The sequence below is a fragment of the Melozone crissalis genome, unplaced genomic scaffold, assembly GCF_028551555.1.
Source record: "Melozone crissalis strain CALT ecotype California unplaced genomic scaffold, PUWL_Pcris_2 ptg000002l_1, whole genome shotgun sequence".
In the NCBI taxonomy this organism is placed as follows: Eukaryota; Metazoa; Chordata; class Aves; order Passeriformes; family Passerellidae; genus Melozone; species Melozone crissalis.
In genome coordinates this window covers 19,057,015-19,076,484 of record NW_026535780.1, presented here as the reverse complement: position 1 = coordinate 19,076,484, position 19,470 = coordinate 19,057,015, and the positions used below count along the sequence as shown (strand labels likewise).

General features: G+C 37.2%; 1 protein-coding gene across 1 annotated transcript in view; it reads right to left on the bottom strand.

Annotated features, from left to right (window-relative positions):
• Positions 1–19,470, bottom strand: part of SLC26A7 (solute carrier family 26 member 7) — a 64,274-nt gene that overhangs the window by 24,911 nt on the left and 19,893 nt on the right. The window contains exons 4-8 of the mRNA XM_054284252.1: positions 15,145–15,309; positions 7,221–7,373; positions 5,776–5,858; positions 4,096–4,243; positions 1,947–2,060 (exon numbers count right to left, since the gene is read on the bottom strand). Coding sequence (XP_054140227.1) covers positions 1,947–2,060; positions 4,096–4,243; positions 5,776–5,858; positions 7,221–7,373; positions 15,145–15,309 — 663 coding nt within the window. The remainder of the gene's footprint in view (positions 1–1,946; positions 2,061–4,095; positions 4,244–5,775; positions 5,859–7,220; positions 7,374–15,144; positions 15,310–19,470) is intronic.

The window sequence follows — 19,470 nt, the reverse complement described above, 5'->3', positions numbered from 1 at the left end:
AAGGAGAGCATTAAGCTGATGTGTTGCTTTCCAGGAAGGCAGGGGAGAGATTGTTATGCGTAATAAAATACTCTCATAGTACTCTCATAACCACACTCTTAACTTTTAGACACAGGCACTGCTATACTGTGAAACCAATGCGAAAACTGGGTTTTATTGTGTATTTGCTGCCTTGAAATCAATTGTAGTGGTTTCTTTTTCCATTTCATGTGTTGAATAACCTTTTATCAGGGTCTTTCCCTTCATGTACCAGAGCCAGGGTGCTCAAGTACCACATATGCCTCAAGGTTATAGGTCTGCAGGTTACCTCAAATCTTCCATGGAAAAGCCAGTACAGCATGATGCAGTACAACTGTAAATTGTACATTCAGTACATTAACAGATTACAGAAGAAAATGTCTGTGAGGATGACAGCTCATTGTATGACATAAAATTCAACTAAAATACATGAAATAACTAATAGCTAAGTGGTAGCTAAAATATTTTCATATAAATACTTTTCAAGATTGTTATTTGTTAGATTATTCATTATGATTAAGTGAGTTCAAAGTACTCTGTAGGCTTATTAGCAATTATTTAACATGTAGATTATTGGAGTAAAGTCCTATATAATTCCTTAATATTGTGGCATCTGCATGAGAAATAATTGCAAGGCATGGTTGAGGAGAAACTACCTATGGACTGTATTTAGTCTTGTAGCATTTCTTCCTTGTAACTAATGTCCTTTGTACAAGAGAAGGCAAGAGAAACAGCTGTAATATGAAATTAGAATCATTGAATCATAGAACTGTTAAGGTTAAGAGACCTTTAAGGTCATCAAGTTCAACCATCAACCCAGCACCACCACCATGTTCACCATTAAACCATGGCCTCAAGTGCCACATTCACACAATGTTTGAAAACTTCCCAGGATGGTGAGTCTGCCATTACTCTGGGCAGTCTGTTCCAATGCTTTACAGCCCTTTCTGTGAAGAAAAGTTTCCTGATATCTAATCTAAACCCTCCCTGGATCAGCGTGTTGGTGTTTCCTCTTGTCCTGTCACTTGGACAGTGTTATTTTGCTATTCTCCTGTTACCTGGGAGAATAGCAAAGGACATGACATTGATGTGGCAGGCTGCCCCTGAAGGGCCCCTGAGTTAAGAGGAAGAGGCAATGCTGTGGGGGTGCCCCAGGTGGTTTGCCACCGCTCTTGTTCCCAAGCACGTTTCGGACAGGTGACAGGGTCACAGTTGTCATCTCAGCTATTAAAGTCCCCTCTTTCCTGAGCTACTGTAATAACACCTTGTAGGTTTAGTTTCCTCAGTAGGAAATAGCAACAAACATCCTCAAAAATCTAAATGTCATCTCTGTGGGCTCAGTGTACACTGAGGGACAGGACAAGCACACCATGTCACAAGGCAGAAGCTGGGAGATTACTTGTGTTTTTTTAACAAACAGCTCTAAAGGTTACTTTCATTTTCTTTTGGAAATCTGATAGAAGATAAATTAAATCAGAGAAATTAAATATGATTTTTTTTCCCCCTAAACTTTGGTTTAGACTGCAGCATTAAATCCATTAAACACCATTAGAGGGCACTTTTGTTACAATGCTGACAAATTCACATAAACTGAAAGGGCTTTTATGCAGTTTTCTGCAGTCTGAAAACACAACTACTAACTTCCTTGCTGTCACAGAGCTTATATGTCATATTGAATGAAACAGGTAAAAATTAATAAATAGAACCATTGTTTTTCCTAGAAAGACATCACTGATCAGATGCAATTTCATGCAGATTGTTAAAACTGACAGGGCAGAGGCATACCCAGGAAAGAGGAAAATGGAGGCTAGGAAAATAGAATGGATAAATCAGTACAAATTGCAGTGAGCAGAATCATAGCTTTAATTCTCTGACATACTTCACTCTAAGCCTGTGTTTTTATAGCCTGTGTTTTTAAAACTCATTACCTGTGTTTTGGCGCCCGTGCTGTATAAAAGGGCCGTCCGTCCCATCGCTGCAGCACTTGGTATGCAAAAGAAAAATGAAGCAATCACGTTGCTGAGGCCATGAGCCAAAAATTCCTGCAAAGTTGTTAAATAGAAGATGTTTTTTCCTATTGTGCTGTCATTTCAATGCCTCTTGCCAACAAAGGAGTCCCCTATGCAAATATTAGCAATAATAAAAGATGGACACATTTTTGAGGGAAAAAATCCCACAGGTACATGACAAAGGGCTTCCCAACAGAATAGACCTTCTCCCAACTCAGAACTAATTTGAATGATAGAGCTGTTGAACCAGATTCATCAAAAGCAGGAGGGACATTTTGTTCCCAGAATAAATGCTATTGTCAAGCTTTGAAGATTAAGTTCAAACAAAATATTTACATCTTGATCCATGTCTGCTTTTTAACAGAGCCCCAAGTACTGGTGTCTGGAAACTGTCCAGATCATTTCTGGTGCATGGCTCACTGGAAAAAGCCACTGATTTCTCTTCCTTTAGAGCATGTTCTAATGAAAATGTAGTGGTGTGGTAGCCATAATTTATGCACACTGTCCTTCATCACAAATGTATTTGATGTTTGTTCACAGTCAAAATGCAGACATGTCTGAACAAAGGATTCATAGGAGAAAAGGTGGAGAAGTCACCGTGTATGTGCAGCCTAAGGGCAGTGTTTTCTAAGGAAGGGTTCCACCATGGCCACCCAGCATCACAGACTTTAAGGAGCAAGTCCTGAGGAAAATGTGTAGGAAAATGGTGCTGTATCCAGCCAGGAAAACAGCAGCTCATGAGTTTGTGTTCACAGCACAGAGCAGCACCCCCTTAAAGCTCACCCTGCAGCCTCACAGCCCCACAGGCCCCCGTGCCCAGCACTATGCCTGTCCTTGAAGGCAGCACAGCCACACCACCTCACTGCTCTCCCCTCATGAAGGTTTTGCTCTTGAGATCCATTATTTGATGTGGACATACACAGAGTTTCCAAGACTTCAGTAATGAACTTGTGTAAGCTACAAGACTTCCAAAGGTGCAGAAGGACACAGATGCATGGAGTGCCTTGAAACACAGATGCATGGAGTGCCTTGAAACAAAGCATTGTGTCTCCCTGGAGTCTGACCTGCACTAAGCTCAAAGCATTCTCCCTCTGCTCCATAGAAACATGGCTCTGAAGCATCAATGGAAATTCATAGCTCAATGTATTCAAACTGAGAAATATTTTAGAGACCTAAACAGCCAAGAACGTTCCCACTGTGTTTTCCAATGACATACAAGCTGTAAAAAGCAGGACCTGATGTAGCAAGACCAACCTGTCTAGATAGAGTGTTCAAATAGACCTCCAGCTGCAAAACAACTGCTCTTCATTCAACCCTATGCCATTTATCCCAAACCACTTAACATAAAGGTGGGGGCAACATTTTCATCTCACAGTACTAGTGCCAGTTATCTGAAATTGAGCCTTTCTTCCCACAGTGCTTGAATTAGCATCTCCAGGGATTTTCAGCAGGCTTGGAGTTACCCACCCACCATGACAAGCGCTGTAGTAGTGTAGAGACTGCCCACTTTTATTTAAGCATGTTCTCTGCAAAATGGAACTCAGAACAAAAATCTCCTTTGGCTGTAAATCTGGCAGCACTCTCTGAACTCACCCAGCTTCTTAGATACAAATAAACCTTTATTTCAGGTGAGACTTCTACTTTGCATAAGTAAATAATTTCTTATTATAACATCAGGTAAATCCTGGGACTATAAGTACCTGGTTTTGTTTCAGAATTGCTTTGTTTCATTAATGGTGGCTGATTTAACATCACAGCTTGTCTATAAGAGCTCAGCTGCCAGAGGAGAAGCTGTCTCATCCTAGAGCAGTGAAAAATGCATTGATACCCAAATGCTGCACTGAATGTAGCATTACAAGTTTATCCTGAAGGATGCGCTTCCCCAAAAGGAGCAGTTCAACCAATGCGGGCATTCTGCAGAGATAATTTAAACAAAACTTGGGTGTTTCTGTAAACACTAGAAGGTGTCAGGATGCTATATGGAACTTTTCCTATGAGTATTCATCTATAATACTCTTCCCAAATGATGATTTCAAGGCTCAGTGACACTAAGAAGAAAGAGCTTTACCTGGTTGTCATCCACAGTGTATTTAAACTTTTTAGCAGAGCCCTGAGCAAGAGCTAGGGAGGCAACATAACCAACCAGTGCCACTCCAAAAGCTTCAGTGACTACTTCAGGCAGGACACTCATGGATGGTGCTTTTGGTGATGGCAACCTATAAAAAATGAAGACAGTAATTTTTGAAAAACTTGATATGTAGTCTCTATATACCTACAATTTATGTGAATACCATAGAAACAATCTCTGCAGGAACAGCTAATTTTTGTATTACTTGTAAACTTGTAAGGTAACATTTTGCAATATTTTAAGATCTCTCTGTTGGGAACAACAGAAGAGAATTTGTAGAAGATGAAACAGTTTCAGATGGAGTATTCAATTTGAAAACTTCCATTTGAGAAATTATAAAGAGATGTTGATGAAATAACTCCACAACTGACAAATAAAATTAGCAACCATTCACTAATTTTGTAATGTTCAGAGAAGAGACTACTGTATGTTTTCTCTTTTTTAATACAGTTGGCTTTCCTGTAAAGTTAAATTTAAATCTTTAAAAAATTTTGTATTCCTGTCAGTTACTGACAGTACAGACACTTATTCCATCTAATGGGGATTGCAATAAAACTACTCAAGTTATTAACCAAATGACCACAGATTGTCTCTGAACTCTTCAAAAAGACTTTGGTCTTTCCAGAGCACAAATCACACCATCTGAAAAGCAAATTGTGCTCTTAAAGTTTCTGATGCTCTCCACTGATAAGGCAGTTAGGTATTTTGGATAAATGCCTAAAAATATACAGGAATTATCCAGGCTCTGCTTCTGGTTTTCAACACTACCTGTATGAGATTAGACAGAAAATAAATTCCTGTATAAATTTGCACAAATACAGTTGACCTGTTCATTACACATAGAAGGGGCACACTTAGCCCTGTTTTAGTCTCAGATTCGTAGCATGTTCTTAACTTAAAACACTTAAAAACTGTATTCTTTCTCAGAAATGTCCCTTATTTCACCTCTTTCAGTGCAAGCTGCCACACATGCACTCGTGCTGTCTTGGCCTTGTGTTTTGTGAAATTTAGGGAAACCCTCCTATATCCAAGCAGGAGAGTACACAACAGCTGTGCTCTTCCATACCAACCTGTAGTGTGTGAACATTTTCTCTGACATTTAATCTAATTTCTCTTTCTAGAAAATTATATTGAAATTTTTTTGCCTTCTTTTCAAGGTCATGGAGGAAAGTGTATCATTAACTACAGTAAAAATGTTCTTTTCAAGATTCAGCATAATTAAATCTTTCACATTTTCTCAGAAATTGCATTTTCTAAAATTACTGTATGGGTGGGGAATGTTCTGCTACAATAACCCAACCCAACCCTCAAAAAGCAGGTTGCAATAATCTTGTAAAGAGCGTCCTGCCTTCCTGTCATACATCATCAAGTACTTAGTACCTACTTTTTATTCCACACAGCAATAAAAAGCTATGAAAACATCTAAGGATGCATTTTTTTATGATATCTATGCATGTGTAACTTGTTAACATGGGATTGAGTTGTAAGAGAGTGAGGAGACAGGAAAAAAACAAAATAGATTTTTACCATTTCTTATTTCAGAAACTCCTTTGACCTTTTCAGAGACTGTTCTCAGAAATAGAAGTGTTTAAAAGCCAGAAGCTAATAAACCCACATTACCCTTTAGGAATATTTCCCACAACTTCTATCCCGTAGACGTATTCCATATCAGCATAGTAGCAAGCAATGGATGTAGCAATTATCTATTGATTCAAACAGAAAAAGGTGTTACATTTCTGTTCCTTCTGACATGGTCTCTATTATTGCCATACCTAAGCACATGGCACTGTTCATACATTTATCCTTAGATCAATCCAGTAAAACAGGAAAGTATTATGATTTTGTTTTTGTTTTTTCTAACAAATGTGTAAGAGAGTCAAAAGAAACTAAGATTTGGACACAATAAAGACGTGAGACTGTAGTGCAGTTTGCACATTCTGTGTTAATGAAAGAGATTTGTATGTCTCTCTGTAAAGCCCCAGGAACCTTGGCAATCAGTGTCCAAAGTCCCTCTGTTCAGCACCTGCCCCAGAGCACTGCCATTCATGTAAGCAGCTTAAAGCAGTTCATGATTCAGGTGTTCCTGAGCAATCTGACCCAGCTCATGTTCTCTGAGCACATCTAATCCACACTGGCTGTGTTGACCTCAGCACAGGACACAGCAGAAGATGTGTCTGCCTCTTGTTGTTATGTTCTGTCAGGTACAAATCTTGCAGAGGAATATAAAGTTTGACCCTGAGGAGGTTCAAATCCATTTCCTGTATTTCAAATGAGATGAACACACAAATCCCAATAGAGCAGGGTTCCAGGCTGCAATCCTTAGTTTGCTGGTACGTTTTATCCAATATTTTTAAAAAGGTAACACTGAGACCAGGACCACGCTACCTTTTCCAGCATTTTGCCCTTGTAAATATTTTTTCCAGCAACAAAAGTGTAATTGCAGTAATGCACTCTGAAAATGACCTGTCCTTCATACTTTGCATTTTCTTTTAGACGTTTAGAGAAAAACAGAAACTTTCTAGTGGTGATCTTGTGCTAATCATATGACTACAGCTTAATCCTTAAAGCAGGGATTTATAATGCAACTACTAATTTTAATTTAGTTAAAAGAAAACTAAAAACTGTTAAAAGAAAACATGTTAGTAAAATGACAGAAAGCAATAGCATAGCTATTTAACTTTGCTGTAGATAAATCACAAGCAACATCTAAGGCACAGCTACCCAGCAGAAGACTTGCTTGGAATTACAACATGCCAGTTACTTTTTATTTTCTATTTGAAACTTACTATACTTTAACATTCTAGGCTTTATGTTCTTGTAATTATGTAAAAAGTGGTAAACATATGAAAAATATTATACAAATTGGGAGCTTATATAATTTCTTTCTTAATTATTAAGCCAAACTGTTTCCTGTTTTTACAATTAACTTACAGCCATGAAAATCAGCTGTCTGTTTAATAAGTGGCAGGTGTGGGTAACTACAGACAGTAGTAGCAGTAAACTTCAGCAGCCTGAGCCACTGAAAGCTTTGTAAGAAAAAGCCTGATATATAATTTTGTACTTACCAAAAGCAGATCGATGGGAAGGACAACTTTAATATTTCTGTGAAATTTCTCATTCAGTTCTTTGACAAGAACAAGTACCACAATGCTCAGCAAGGAGAGAAGTAATGCCTCCAACTGAACTGATCTGATATTCTCAAACACATAGGCATAAATCTACAGTGAACAGCAAATAACAATCACAGGTCAAAAAACATATTCTGGATCACAGGCCATGGCATCTTCTCACAACTTCAGACAAATAATGAGTGAGAGCTGAATCAGTACTGCAGGAGCTGAGTCATTGGACAAGTTTTTGGCCTGTATTTTAGATTTTACAAAGAAGAAAATCATCAATTTACCACTCTTATGGACTTCTGAAAACTTTAAAAAATGAAATTAATATTCATATATATTAATTTACAAATTTCTATTAGTAGAAGCAAGCTATAAAATTCAAATAAATGTGATATGTTTCCTTTTCTTTTTCAGTCTCATTAAGTTCAGTGAGATAAAGGAGTGTCACATAAAAACGTTGAGAAAAGTTTCTTGCACAAAGGTTTATTTGTAGTGGCCATAGTATATAACATCCACCAATGCTAGTAGTGAAAGTTATTTCTCAAAAAAAAAATTAAAATATGAAAAAAGGAGAAAAGAGAAGGAGAGAAAAAAGAAAAGGGAAAGAAAAATGCAGTAGTGGCTGGATGGGAAGAGATGCAACAGGAATCTTCAAGATGAGCATCCTCCTCAGGGCATGCTCTGCAGTCTGTGGGTCATTTTTTCAGAGTAACTTTTTCCCAGAGTAATTTCAGCAGGGCATCCTCAGCCCTCCCTTTGGTTGCCCTTGGCCCTTGCACAGTGCTCCATGGAGCTGCTTTGGTCAGGCCCAGGTGCTGCACACACTCAATAGATGCCAAGCTTGCATGCATGCGTTACTGGTTATATAAACAACTGAAGTTATCTGCTTAGCCCTGTTTGCTCCTTTTCTACTCACTGCAGAGTTAAGAGGGAAAGAGAACACCAGGCCAGAGCTATGGAGCTCAGTTTTTCAGCAGTTAACATGTGCTGCAATCAGCTGTAAAACAGGTTAGAAAAATGTGGTTGGATCTGTGATGAACAAAGGAAATATCAGCGCTGAATTATAAGGAAGATGCAGAACAGAAATACAGAACAGGAACAGAATGACCAATGGTGAGGAGAAACAGGGGTCTTTGGTGATTAATACCATGTTGTAAGTGACAGGCTCAGAGAATACAGTTTCCTTTGCACCAGCACAGATGACACAGTGAACTGTAATTTTTGCTGTGTGCCGAATTTGTGGGTTCAGGAAATAAGGCATAAATCAGTATGGTAGCACATTAACAGAAAGCAATGAAAAAATTACAAGTTTGCTGAAACAGAAGGGGTGAAGAAAGTTAGAGAGACCATCTATCCTGATAAAGAAATCATGAGATCTCATCACAACTTCTTTTTGGACCTCATGAAGAAAAGCAATATTGCCTAAAGAATAGCAAGCCATAAAAATGGATACAATACACATGCTTACTAAAGTTGTAAGGGAAAAAACAAGATAGGCTCAGTCTCTTGAGTTCTGCATTTAAATTCTGGGAACTGTTGTGCATACGGAAATATAAACCATGGAGAGAACAGAAGGTAAGATTAGGATGTAGATTTAGACATCATCACAAATAACTTTTTTTTAAACCCCAACATAAAGGATAATAAAATAAAGCAAGTGAAGCTTGGAATAATAATAGTAGTATTAAAAAGTAGGTGTTTTCTCTGGCAATGACTAAGAAGATCACTAAAATAAATCAAAAGTGTCACTTATAGTTTTGTCAAAATAAAGATTAATAATTTTCTGCTCCAGAGAACTTATTCTCAAATACATGTATAATGCTAACAAGTTTTGACAGTTTGGAGGTTAAATTCATAAATTTATATTGGACAGGGAAAAATACTAGAAAAATTATCTTAGGAAAAAAACCCTTGTTTTAGCAGAAAGGTAGTTAATATGATGATAGAATTTATTTCTACTGTTCTGACTCTGTCACTCATTAAAGAAGTGATGCTCATATTGAAGAATGAGTAAATTAAAATGACTTCCTGATTTTTTTTCTCTCTGAAGATATTTTCATAATCTAGAAAGGGAAAAAAACCCAACCTAAATAAGGTTTCAGAAAAGTAACTTTCCTCATAAAGAGCCAATGTAGCCCTTGCAGTTTCGATTAAGGATGCACAATATAACCCAGCACAAACATTTCTCAGAAACCAAGAAAATATTTTAAAGTCAACTTGTTAAGTAATATGATCTAAATATTTCTTAAATCTGAAGAATGGCAATTAAACCACAGTTTTTAGCCACATATTGCCCCACTGTAATCAGAAAATATGTGGATTGTGTCTTGAGTGGCTTGGGACTAGATCTGTACCCATAATTTTCCAAGAATGCATTTTCAAGAGGGCACAGGACTTGGTTCTGTGCCTAAACAGAAGCTGTGATTAATTAAGACAAAAGAAGGCAATCTGGAAAACTGAGCCCACAAACTCACCAAAGACTGAGCTAGATCTAAGGTGAAGAGGCAAGAAAAGGGAAGAAATTGTTTGATTCCTACTTGCTGAAGTCAGAAAGATGGGATTTATTTTGCAATGAATGCTGTCTATTAAAGTGTTAGCATTGGCTATCTGTGTTCATGGCATCAAATCTAATTTTCTGAGACAAAGTGAGACAAAATACTGAGTGAATAAATAAAATTTTAGTGAAGAAATATACACAGGCTTCAAGAATTTTTGTCTTTCAAATTGAATAAAAAAGGCATTTCCATTTAATTTTAAAAATATATGGCCGAATCTTGAAAACCTCTGCCATAGTTTTTTCAGATTTTGCAACAAAATCTTTATATGAACTGCCTAGTACATCCTTTGGTGTTTCTTTGAAGTCATACCCTTCTGTATGCAGTCTGCACCAGCCAATAAATGAAAAATAATGGAACTACCAATACTCTGTAGCTCATTCAAATTCAGCAGCCCAAACAGCACTATCCCCAAAGTGTCTGTAGCACACCAAAACAATTCTGGCAGTGATGCATTAGTATTAAATTAATGACTGCATTAGACTAAGGAGCTTCCACTGACTAGTGGGTTCCTGGGTAACCCTTTTCTGAAAACCTAAAACCACTCAATTCATGGTATGACCAGTGAAATGAGGAGACCCTTTCACAAGAAAGAAAGAGCATGTGGCTCTTAGCAGGAATGTAATTACATTCCACAGACATCTCTTTAAACTGTACATTTTACATTGTATTCCAGTCAGCTACTGTACTCATCCAAGATCAAACTATAAATCCTGAATCTAAATACATAGAGCTCAAGTTTCCAACAGCATTGGCATCTGATTCAAAAGAAGTATTTACAAATATTTTAATCAAAAATGTAACTTGGAAATTATGCAGCAGAATTTAGCTTGATATTGCAGTGTATGAAGCAATCTTTGTCATTAAATAATTAAAAACATTTTTTAAATCTTTTTCATTCTATAAAATATTTTAAAAATCAGCAATGATATATTAATTGAGCTGTTTGCCTCTTGTGTTTTTAGTTTCATTGCTAGTTTTGTGTAAATATTCTTAATAGAAACTATGTAAGAATATTATGAACAATCAGTGGACTTTTTTCTAATCAATGTAAATTTTGACCTAAGTGAAACAAAAATTATTTGAGCTTTGCACATATATATACAGACCCTGAATGTTCCTTTTCTCATGAGAAACCATCAGTTTTGAGGTGATATTGAACATTGGAATGATTTCTATTCTAGAAAGGGTTTGTATTTGGATGTATTAATGAAATGCTCTGAGTTGTTTTCTTAATACCTACGTGAAACCCCAAAAAATTAGCTCTAAAATATATGTAGAGGCTGAAGCAAACAAAGGAATTAAAGGAACATGTTATTTATGATACATTTTAAGAGTAATTAATTTCATTTTCAAAAAAATTTCATTCTGATGTTTTTTAGATATGTCACACTGGAGGGAAAATGTACAGGCAAATACAGTAAACTGTAGAGGTAGCTGGGGAAAAAAAGAGTGAAAAGAAAAGACTGATAACAGAATGTGAATGTTTGGGGGTTTTTTTCAGATTTGCAGCAAAACCACACAAGGACTTTGCAACACAGTCACAGAAGACCCCGTTTTGCAAAGCAAGTTTCTTACATTACAGCTCATTTTGCAGTGTTTTATTTTCTAAGAAACATGTGGAAAGATAAATGTATCTATACACAAATAAGGGGGAAATACAAATATGTTCTTTCATTTTCAGATGCTGAGTAAAACTTGATGGCTCTTTTCCCTTGTAAAGTTAGATCTCACATGTATTATTCCCTCACTGTTTTTCTTCTTCACCTTCACTTTTCCTGTTCAATTTGCAAAATACCAGCTGATGCTGCACTGTGGAGCTCAACTGAAATGTGACAAACTATGTACAGGGAAAACAAAATTTATTGTTACACAACCTGTGTGTAAACACAGAAATATCACAGGCTCAGGGCCAGTGTGCAAGATTTGTTCTCCATATGCAAAGTTCCTTCCTATGTATTTAACCATGATCTCACATGCTATAAAGAATTCATTTCACTGGCTTGCTCTGCTTGCAACTCTCCTATCACACTTTATTAAACATTCTTATTCTTGCTTTGCCAACCCAAAGGCTGCCTGAGGCAAAGCAATTGGTTTTGTGAATGGGAGGTGTCTTGGAGTGGACAAAGAAAATAAATGTAACAAAAGCACCAGACTTTGGATTTTGAGAATTTGAAGTGAAGAACATGTCCAGAGAGACATGCCAAAGTTGCCTTTCACTCTCTAGATATGTGTGCAAACTACCTTATATCTACTTAATATAATTCTCACATGAAACTACAACCACAGAAGAAAATTATTGTTTAAGTCTAGCTCTGGTGCTTTTGACAGAGATACTGGATCTTCTTAAGGCAATTCATAAGTCTGAACAGACACCAGAAATATTTTAAATTATTTATATAGTAAAATTGCCCCTTTTTTATCAGTCTTTTAAGTTGTACAGAATAGATTTTTTTTTTTGGTCATTTACTTTCACACAATTTACAGAGCAATTCAGTATCTTAAAAAAATCAGGAGTTTTTCTCTGGAATATGTTCAAAGGGGTTTGATTTCAAAAGAGAAGAGAAAGGCAAAGAACTTGTTTCAAATGCATTAAAAATACAAGGGATAAGGGAATAGATTTCTTTCAAAGGATTTGAATGACCTCATTTATGATATCATCAGCACACCAAGGTGGAAATATTTCTTCATATCACTGCTGTTCTTTATTATTGCTCATAATGTGTATTTTGATTATGCCTTGGCTGCAGTACTTAACACCAGTCATCTCTACAAGATGAGAATATTCCTATATGTAAGTATAGTCTCCATGGAAACGCCACAAAAAAGAGACTATTCACATTTTATATTAAGAATCTTTTATGAAAAGGTTTTTAATAATAAAAAAAAAGAACCATTTTTAATAGTCTAATAAGCCAACTGATCACTCATAAAAATAGCTATGACACTTTTAGGTATATCTCTACAAGATAAATGGATAAATTACTTGTGTTTATTACATGCTCCTAATTTTCATTAATGAATTGTTCCTGCAAAAAAATTAACAAATGTATTATCCGTATGAAAACCTACCAAATTTATAAAATACTATGAAAAAATATTCTAAAAAGCAACATCTTCTAATCAAGATTTCACATTAACAAATTTTCCAAATAATAGGAAAAAATAAAGCACATACTAGGGCACAAAGACATAGTCGGTACTTTTAAATAAGGTGTCCTAATTTATTGGCTGCCTAGATGAAGTCTCACTATCAGTGCAATGTAGATATCACCTCAGCAAGTAAATACAGTTTTATTATGAGCAAAATATAATTTTGACAGGCACTGTTGTAACATTAATAATGCCAAGAGATTATGCTCACAGCACTGAAATTCAGGGTTTGCTGGAATTAGTTACCATCAAGAATATGTTTGTGACTCTGTAATAAGATTATTCAGCTTTGCTCTTTAAGGTATCAGCCAAAAATATGAACTTTCCAAGGGCTGTGACCATGGCACTGGTGGTGGTGCATCACCCCCTGGCCCTGCCCAAACCAGCCAGGTGGGGATGTGTCCCTGAGCAGAGCAGGTGCTGCAACACCAGCACCCACTGTGGGGCTGGGGTGGGGAGCAAAGGGTGATCAGTCATCCCCTGACAGCCCTGGAACGTTCCCTGCCTCAGCTGGAGCCCAAGCAGAACAGCACCATTGTTGCCGAAGTTTTGGAAACAATTTCCAAATGTTTTGGAAACTCCAGCAGTTGCCAGCGTGGGTTATGGTCAGGATGGAAACCAACTGGTGACTAAAGCAAATCACCTTGTGACCCTGCACACAGCAGTCCTAAGTGAGGCCTTCTGAGCCCTTCTGGGCCACAGTGGGCTGTGCCAGCACCTCCCTCTCTGTGGGGCACCTCTCAGAGCTCGGGAACCCTCAAGTCTGAAATGCTCAAAAGACCATCACGGTGAGGCCTGGGCTGACACACACACACACACATATGCACACACACACAAGCACACACACACACACACACACACACATGCACACACACACACACATGCACACATGCACACATGCACATAGACTCCTTGAGGAGCAACCCCTGGGCTGATACACACACACACACCCACACCCACACACACCCACACACACCCACACACACCCACGCACACGCACACACACACATGTACACATGCACACAGACTCCTTGAGGAGCAACCCCTGGGCTCACACACACACACACACACACACACACAACACACACACACACACACACACAGACTCCTTGAGGTGCAACCCCTGAACCCCTGCCTGGTGAGAAACACTCAGCCATTTGCCATGAATATTTCCCTGAAGTTGAGGGGAATTTTTTATAAGCACCTTTACACTGACAGACAGACATGCATTTATCTCCGCCTATGTGCATGTGAAATTGTTATGGTGTGAATGTTGTTACGATGAAACTGTAATTAAGCCACGGTTATATTTATAAAAAATTCCCATTGAATCACTTAATAAATGTTAAATTACTCAGTGATCAATTTCTGTTAAATCCTTTTGCACACCTTATTTTTTGTGCTCATACCCTTTGTGCCCTTACCCTTTTTCATCCTCAGTCTCCATGTAATCTCTTATTAATTGTTACTAATCTAATTTTCCTATGAATGCCTCATCCTTGCAGTAAGTAAGAGAGTGAACTTTGCCACTGAACTCTGTTAAAGTCACACTTCCATAAGTTCATATTAAGCTCATACCTGCTTTTTACCAATACCCCTGTTGGTATTGATGGTAAGGATGCTTTAAGCAGCCTTACTACTCATTTGCAACAATACTGCATGAAATGTAGCATGCATTTTATAAAAATTACCTTCAAGCCGTCCACTTGCTGTGTTTATGGCATAGTCTCATGTAATAAAATAATAAATAACATATCTAGAGTAACTTTTGCATAGGAGATGCACAAATCATGGGTCATTTTCCTTTCACCACAATGATGGTCAGATTTCATTCAGTAGCATATAAAGAAAATATATTTAAATTTATATTCCTTCCACATGCTGACCCAGAGAGAGATTACCCTCCCTGTATGGCTCAGGATAATAAAAGGGATTATGGATACCCTAAGAAACATATTTTAAATTAATTACTGTACCCATCCCTGCTAGTTCTCTATCAGGTTTTCCAAATCTTGTTTTACAAACAGTTAAAGCAAGATGCAGATTCATCTGTTCATTCACACATGTGCATAACAAATTCCATACTATTACACAGAGACAAATAGTGCATATAATAAAATTTTATCTAATGAAGTAAATCTCATCTCTTTAACTGAACTCACATGAAAAAATGCCAGTGGTCCCGATATATATGGCATTTTCATTCCCAGCAGATACTTCACTTGCGAAGTCACGACGTGTGTAGCTGCTCCTGTTGTCATGGCACTTATGACAGGTTCTGTTAACAAGAAAGTGGCACTGCCCAACTGCAGCATGAACATCACTACCTAAAAAGCAAAGGCAGGAGGATCAGCAGCTTCTTGGTGATAGGACAATGAGTCAGAGTGCTTTTAATAAGTTATAAGATAAATGAGCTAAAGATACAAAGCAAAAGTCCTTTGGAAGATAAATCTATCTGAAAATGGAACCCACTGAAGTTCTGTGGGTTTATCTGCACTATTTTACTCACTAGTTTACCAGACTCTAATACTAGTTTAGCAACAAAAGCAGAGTCAAAGAAACTCTAAATATTGTCTCCTGCTCAAATATGTAAGCACAATAAACACCATAAAAACATCAACTCAACACTGCAACAAGTACAGCAACTCAAAAATTGAGGCTGGTTCTGAGACTTATTCCTGTTCCACTGCTTTGCAGCCTAAATGGGCCAAGAGCCATATCTTGGTCCAGCTTACTGATTGCCATAATGTCACTATCAGGATTCTCAAAATTAGTAATTTCAACAGATACCAAATTTATGAGGTGCTACAGAGACTCTTGTGGTGAGACCCCTAATCCAGAAATTTAAACTACAGCAGGATCTGCAACTATTGTAGGTATTGTTGTGTTCAACTCTTTTCTCCCCTTATCCTGTGCTTGGAACATTCTTTCTCTCCAAAGTATGAATTTTGATAACTCTTCATTCTTTGCACAAAGTTGCTACATGACTACAGCTGCTACTGTGGTGTACACAACACTTTGTGCTTTTCTGATCCACATTAAGTTACATTGACATTATCTCCCTTCACAATGAGTTTTGCAGTTTCTAACTTCTGCAGTCTTTTGCATTTGCTGCTCTTCTCCCTGAAAAGTTACATGCTCTTGGCACAGAGTTGTTTGTTACAATACTTTCTAAGAGGTTCATTGTGTGTTTACCATACTAAAAATCATCATTTTGGAATATATCACAGTCTCCCTTGCTTTTTGGGGGGTTAGATTTTTTTGGTTTTTTGTTTTTTTCTGAAGCTAAAACTGTTATTTTCAGATGTTATCTTTCTTTATGCCTGAACACCATTCATGTTCTCACCATAAAGCTCACCTGTATGCAGAGAACTTTGGGCATAGTACCGCAAAAGAAACAAAAATATCAAAATAAGTGGCTTTTAATTAACCACAAAACCTCTAGTGAGCAATATCCTCTTCCATTTGAGAGATTAAATCTGAGATTTTTCTTCTACTTCCCACTAATAGCATGTAAATTTCTCTTTACTATGAGCAATTGGAACATTGATTGCCATTCAAGATTGGACTCCAATAATGATAATTACTGTGTACCGTCAGTGAGTAGTAATTTAGTTAGTCAGGCCTAAAACTGATAATTACTAATTTCAGATACTTTGTTTAGCTGTTTGTTCTAACAGTGTGTCTACTTCTATATTTAAAACGTTGTTCACAGTAGCAAAGTTCAATAAGAATTCAGTTCTCCCTTCTCTTGGGAATTTTTGTTTGTTTTCTAAAATTGGTTTCTATTGTCTGAATGTGAAATTTCTAACTGTGTAATAGCTTAGTTTCCAGGAAATTGGATGTTTATTTAGCTATGGAATCAAAACCACAGAGACAATTCTGTATACTACATAATATCAGAGAGAAGTATTAGTTACTATTAGCATTTCAGAGAAAGTTATTATTGTGAGTTACAGCAAAATGATTGCTGAGCCTAGAAATTTTAGCATCACTCTTAGATCTACTTTTTGGTTTTTTACTTTTTTTTTTGTTTAATCTTCAGCATTTTAAGAGGATGCTTCACAGGTACTAACTAAAAGAACACATTTCAAACACAATTTTTATTGATTGCATGGAACCGTGGGCTATGTAAAATAGATGCAAACCATGGGTGTGGTTTCAGTTAGACAATTTCTGTAGCCACTCAACTGAACAAGCAACACTTGGTGCCCTTTGCTTCCTGCAGAAGGCAGCTCAGGACTGACAGAGACAAAGGCAGTACTTCATGAGCATGAACATCCCACTCTTTATTTACATGATAGAGAAATAATTATGATGTGCACCCATACAACTTCCATGGAGAGGATCTAAAAGTGAAGCAACCAGAACAGGAAACGTTCTGGGTGGAGGGTGTAATTTTTAGCACAAACTGATATGGGTACCTCATGTTGTCCCTGCAACATGAGTAATGGAGAGAAACCGCTTGGATCGTGAGGAGGAAAAGGTTTTGAAACAAGCCTCCCAAATCTATCTGCGTGTGAATTTTCCTGACAGATAAAATTATTATTAGCATTTACACAGGCCCAGATTGACTCTAAAATTAACCCTCCATGCTGGGCAAGAGCCATTTAAGCTTGGCTGCCACTGCATTTTGAATAAACACCATTTGAAACTTAGCTAAGCTGACAGCACTCAATTACATTACATTGCGTTATGCCATAAAATCTTTCACCCAGTAACACTGACCCAAGTGTAGAAAGTTCAATATTCTTAAAGAAATGTCTAAAAATCTGCTTTATTTTGGCTATTGGTTGTGATGCTGATTTTTGCAGGTCTTCCACTTTATTTTCTGGTATATTTTATGATTTCTTTTTGTTCCTGATGCAGACACACTACAGAGAAAAGTGCCACTAAAGTCCTGGAACAACAACAACAACAACAACAACAAAAAGGCAAATATTTTTTCCTTTTATTATTTATAATAATGCTGATATTCTCTTAACTTGTAAAAGAAAACAAAGTTTCACTTATTTTAGAATTGCATCCAGAATTTTTAATTTTTAAGAACTTAGTTCCTAGAGGATAAAAGCAGATTTCAGGGAAAGAATATGCTCAATATAAAAGTGGTTTGAAAGGCACTTGGCTATTGATTATTTGTGTGGCACTTCCAGTACATAATACTTTGTAAAAAGGTTCCTTAAGAAGTAACTGTCTTGAGATGAATTTTGCTTTCACCAGGTATAAATTCTTGAATAAATTCATGTAAATAAAATAAAGACCTTTCAGAGAAAAGAAAAAGCAATATAAGATAAAGTGAGGGAAAGCAGCCTTGAGTTAATGCACAGTAAAGGAGAAAAGATCACAGAACAAAGGTATACAATGAAGTGATTAGACAGAAGTAGGGAAAGGTGTGATTCCCAAAAAAAAAAAATGGAAAAAATAAGTAAATTTCAAAATGGAAGAAAAACAATACAAAGAGAACCTTTTTTGCAGCTGTCTTTACTGCTCCATAATTTTACTCTGACAAGTAGAAGAGAATGGTAATTTAGTCAGGAGAAGAAAAATGAGCAATCGCAAAAAGCAAAGCCCTCTATGTTCATTATCCAGAACCTTTGGTTCTTGCCCACTTTCAATACTTTCTTCCCATGACAACATGCTCAGTCTGTTATTATTATTATTAAAATTCCATTCAACATGTAGTCAATTTAACTCCATGGCCAGTAAAAATTTTTATCACTTAACAGCTCTTTGGAAATCACCAAGGTCGAACTTTCTGTCCCCAGAAATTGGAAGACTGACATGGTGTTGCCTGCTGCACAGATCCAGCTTTGGAGAGTGAATTTTAAACCCCTCAGAACTCCACTGTTCTGGAAGGGGTTTTCCAGTGTCACAGCAGACAAATGGTGGGGCCCTTCCTGACCATTTGCTGCATGGGCTGGGTGGATGAGGCCAGAACTGGGAGCATCTCTTGGAGCACAGGCTGCGAGCCTCTCATTTAGTACGTTTTATTGATAATCTTAAAATCTAAGTTTGCAAAAGTGAAGACTTCTATGGACACTCTGGAGACAACAGTCAGACGCAGTTCAACTCAGCTGAGCTGCCAATTTAAAATCTCCATGGCCTGCTTCAATGGACATCTGACTGGCAGACCGCTAGCTTTTGGTTCTTTGAGCTGCAGCTCCTATGTTCATTCTGGGTGTCCTGAGAGTGTCTGGTAGCTTCTGATGGTGTGCACAGTGAACTTTCCTCATTCCAGGACCTGAAAAAGTCTTTTCTATGGTTTTTCTGTACTAACACATGTGGTAGTATGCTCTACCATAATTGTGAGAATCAGAACTCCCTTTTGAAAACTTGCAATTTTCAAAATACAGAATAAGAGCCTGCAATGAGGTATTTCCATTGTAAAAGAAAAATGAACTTTTTCCCTGATTATCACTGTATAATAGACTCATGTTTTTACCTCATGCAGAGCTACGGGTGACAGAATATTGCAGCATCATTTTTCT